Here is a 4,835-nt window from a genome sequence, read left to right as displayed (position 1 = left end):
TCACCGTGTGTCAGGTACCCAAGGCTGGTGACAGTAATAGACTCCTGCATCTTCAGTCTGGATATCACTGATGGTCAAAGTGTAGTCAGTCCCTGATCCACTCCCAGTGAAACGTGCTGGGATCCCAGAGGCAAGGTTGCTTGTTTCATAGATCAGAAGTTTAGGCTTTTCACCAGGTCTCTGAAGGTACCAGTGTATGTAGCTTATGGAGCTTTGGGCTTTGCACTTGATGGAGACACTTTGTCCTAATAGAACAGTCTGAACCTCTGGAGTCTGAGTTAGAATATTCTGTCCACTAGAATCTGAAAAGAAATTGTTGGTCAATTACTAAATAGGCTGTTAAAAATATATCATGGCAAAAACATTGTTACACACAAGCATTTGTAAGGTTAGAGTGTTATTCTTACTGTGAGCAAACACCAGGGCAAGACACATCAGCAAAAAGTGGGAGGCCATTGTGTCAGTGAAGCACTAGAGACTGAAGTCAACTGTCATTTAAAACAAGCAGAGAGAGCAGTGAAGCGGGTCGGCTATGCAAACGAGTGTCCTGGATGCAAATTTATCTCAACCTCATAATAAAAATTGTGAATGCAGACTTTCATTGGTTCAAAATAAGTTCAAAATGTGTGCACAGGAAAGGCCATTGAGGGCTTTGAAGGGAGTGCAGGACAACACTTTAAGACCATTCTTTCCACCTCCACTCCAAACACTAATAAAAAAATGAAAAAAAAAAAAAATGAAATTGAAAAAATGAAAAAATAAAAGTAATGGACTGGCATCCTGTGCAGCACTGAATTCTGGCTTACTCGTGCTGCTATATTTGGATGTGTTTTGTGATGCTTTTATAATCACCATTATATTATAGTCTGTTGTGTTTTATTTTGTTTTTGGTACATGCACTGTTATTCCCTTAATGTATAATAGAGTAACAATTATCATAAAACCATACAGCTGTTAGACCATTGTGGCACACTGACAAAATATTTTTTATTTAATTTAATATTTACCACTAGAAGACAATCTCTTCATTAATGAAACAAAGGTCATGCAGCAGGAGGAATTCATTTATTTTCAGGATGGCTACATTTGACTCATTCGTTACCCTAACAGATATATGTGAATGGAAACTTACAAAATCACAGGAAGAAGACCAAAACAACTTAAAGACAGTAACTCAGCCTGATATTTGAACCTAGTCTTTAGGTGCTGTAACACAGCAGTATAATACAATACAATACAATACAGTTTATTTTTGTATAGCCCAAAATCACACAGGAAGTGCCGCAATGGGCTTTAACAGGTCCTGCCTCTTGGCAGCCTCCCAAAGCTTGACTCTCTAAGAAGACAAGGAAAAACTCCCAAAAAAAACTTGTAGGGAAAATGGAAGAAACCTTGGGAAAGGCAATTCAAAGAGAGACCGCTTTCCAGGTAGGTTGGGCGTGCAGTGGGTGTCAAAGAAGGGGGTCAATACAATACAATACAATACACAGAACAGAACAATTCCTCAATACAGCATAAAAATAAAAATTTTAGAAGTATGGAGCAGAATTTAACAGTAGATGATGTCATATAATAAGATTTGGATATTTTTAGAGTCCTGGAGATCTCATCCATCAAGCTGCCTCCTCCATTTGGCCATTGGCTAAAAACAGTGCTGGGCCAGCCAATCCGATGAAAAGACCCCTCTTTCCCATGATTCCTGCGATCCTCCATCAGGGATGACTTTACCATAGGCAGGCAAAACAACTTGGCAGGTGGGCCGTGGCACCAAGTGCCACATTTGAGTACCGGGAAGAGAAACAGAATAGGTGAGGGGTAGTATTCAATTATAACTGTCATGTTACTTATGTTTTAGTGCTAATGACTAACAACAGAGGTGCAGTCTGTACAGTTAATCAGCAGCTCTAGTCAGGATATGCTAAACTGAAGTAGTGAGTCTTCAGCCGGGATTTAAAGGCTGAGACTGAAGGGGCATCTCTTATAGAAGCAGGAAGATCATTCCACAGTTTAGGGGCCCTGTTACTAAAAGCTCGACCTCCCACTGTTATTTTATAAATCCTTGGAATCATAAGCAGACCGGCATCTTGAGATCTTAATGTGCACTCTGGTTTGTAAGTCATGATAAGTTCAGACAAGTAAGCCGGACCTTGGCCATTTAATGCTTTATATGTTAAAAGGAGGATTTTGAAATCTGCCCTAAACTTAACTGGGAGCCAGTGTAAGGATTTGAGAACTCTAGTTATGTGTTCGTATTTTCTTGTTCTTGTAATATTTCTTGCAGCCGCATTTTGGATTAACTGGAGGCTGTATAGAGAACAGTTTGAACAGCCAGTGAACACCGCATTGCAGTAGTCAATCCTACTAGAGATAAATGCATGAATTAATTTCTCACAATCCTGTTTATTTAGAAAGCGCCTTAATTTCCTAATATTTTTAAGATGGAAGAAACATGTTTTGGACAACTTTGTAATATGTGCTTTAAATGACATGCTAGAGTCAAAAATAACTTCTAGATTGCGGGCTGATTCAGTAAAATTAATTGGGATTCCAACTGAGTTAAATGACGACAAAATATTGCTGTGATCAGCGTCATTCCCTCCAACAATTAACATCTCTGTTTTATCTGTATTTAAAGACAAATAGTTCTCATTCATCCATTCCTTTAATTCACTAACACAACTAATTAAGGACAATATCTGAGAAACTTCATTTGATTTAAATGAAAGGTATAACTGGGTGTCATCTGCATACGAGTGAAAATTAACATTATGTTTCCTAATGAGAGATCCCAGTGAAAGCATCTAAAGTGAAAACAGTAAAGGTCCCAGTACTGAGCCCTGCGGGACACCATATTGAACTTCTGTGTATAATGATGGAGTACTGTCTGCACATTTCTGTACATATTGGATACCACAGGGGCCGCAAGAGGGAGCTGCAGGGAGGACCGAAGACTTATTTGTGCCCTTTAACCCGGAAGTTCATCAAAGGAAGAGCGACAGGCTTCCGGGTGAAGAAAAGAACATTTTACCTGACCTGGAAGTGATACAAGATGACATGGACTGGGGATTGGGAACACTTCCAGTTCAGGGAATATAAAAGGACTATGAGAGTTCCCAGACGGCGAGCTGAGCTGGGTGGAAGGGTGGCAACGCGTCTGGGAGTGGAGGATTGTTTATTATTGTGATTAATGTTAGTTGTAAGAGTATAGTGGCGGAGAGGGTGCTTTATGCACCGTGGCATTTAAATAAAGTCAAAGTTTGGACTTTTACCTGGTGTCTGGAGTCGTGGACAGGGGTTCAAGAGAGCGAGAGTGCCCCCTATCTGTCACAATATATATACATACATATATATATATATATATATATATATATATATATATATATATATATATATATATATATATATATATATATATATATATATATATATATATATATATATATATATGGATTGATCTGATGAGATTATGGATTGTACACAAATGGAAAAGTTATTGTTGGAGGTTTAACAGGCATGGAGGAGTTGATGGGGGTATTCATGGTTGAAGGTAATGTAAATGATTGGTATAATTGGTATGGTGGGATTAGGTTTGGGACATTTGGAAGCAATGCTTCTAAAGTGATGAAGTGATGTTATTGTCCTACAGACAGTTTCCACAACTGCATTGCTCCCAGGTCTAGCAGACCAAATACCACTAGTGAAATGTCTTGCCAGCAGAATGATGCCCCTGTTTTAAAGAGGCACAAAGCTGTAAATGATCTCATTTATAAAAGTTTGTGTTGAACAGAGCATGAAAATGTGTGTATGCCTCTCAAAATAAAAGGAACAATACATACATCAAAAAAAATATCTGATTTACAAAACCTGGTCTATATATACTTCTATGCATTTAACTTTAGAACCATTAACTTTAGAAATCACAATCATGTTGTAAATGTGCACATGTGAAAGTCCAGCTGCCACTGTGTAATAACCATATATGGGTTATGCTAATCAGTCTCATGCATATGCAATCACAATACCACAGACGTTCATGGGCTGGCTGAACAGCCTCCAACCGGACATGTCAAATCTTGGCTGTGTTCCACAAGTGAGAGAGAAAGAGGATGCACAGCATTGTATCACCTCTCCTCTGAGATCTGAGGTCTGGGAAATACGTACGGTCCCAGCATTTGAGTGGGTTGGCTTCTCTCACCTGGCACCTGTAATGGCATGACTGGAGTTACAATGAATAATAAAGACCTAATGAAAAACAGCTAGGTCAGTTATCTTGCCAACAAGCCAGCCATCACATGCAGCATCACGTTAAAAGCTACTTTGGCTCAAAATAAATGACTCATGGGTTGACCCAGGCCACCAAGTCAAGACGTTTCTCCATCTAATTTTGGCATTGACTTATGCATTAATGGTTAACAAAAGCAGCTTCAATCTCACTAGATACCTTAGTGCAGTATGATTCACTTTTCATGTTTTTTTAAAGTATGTGCACCCACTCCATATGAAGACTAAATGTAGCACCTCGCCAATCAATTAATGGCTTCCAGCATATCGGGCATGATGGAGTGAAGCATGGCTGAGATACTCTTGAGAAGTGTAGTCTAAACTGAAGAAAAAATCAAAAAATTCTATAGTGAAAATAAGCATAATTGGCCAACTTAAAAGGGAACTAAAATAGAATCTATACATCAAAATTATCACTTTTGAGTGTCATACATTTGTCACATCAGTGCACATTATAATAACGACTCAGTAATATGAATTATTATGCATGATTTAGCTGGTTTGGCTACATTTCTCTACTTGATTAAGGGTGTCCTAATTTCCCATTTTCTTTG

At 38.6% G+C, this 4,835-nt stretch overlaps 1 gene segment (V, D, J or C); it reads right to left on the bottom strand.

The window, feature by feature from the left end:
• On the bottom strand, positions 1 to 456 carry LOC120528802. The segment is given in 2 exon segments: positions 1 to 302; positions 408 to 456. Coding segments are annotated over 2 exon segments (351 nt in total).
• Positions 457 to 4,835: the final 4,379 nt, after the last annotated feature.

The sequence above is a fragment of the Polypterus senegalus genome, chromosome 4 (assembly GCF_016835505.1).
Source record: "Polypterus senegalus isolate Bchr_013 chromosome 4, ASM1683550v1, whole genome shotgun sequence".
Lineage (NCBI taxonomy): Eukaryota > Metazoa > Chordata > Cladistia > Polypteriformes > Polypteridae > Polypterus > Polypterus senegalus.
The sequence above is the reverse complement of the archived record's forward strand: the minus strand, read 5'-3'. Positions and strand labels throughout refer to the sequence as shown.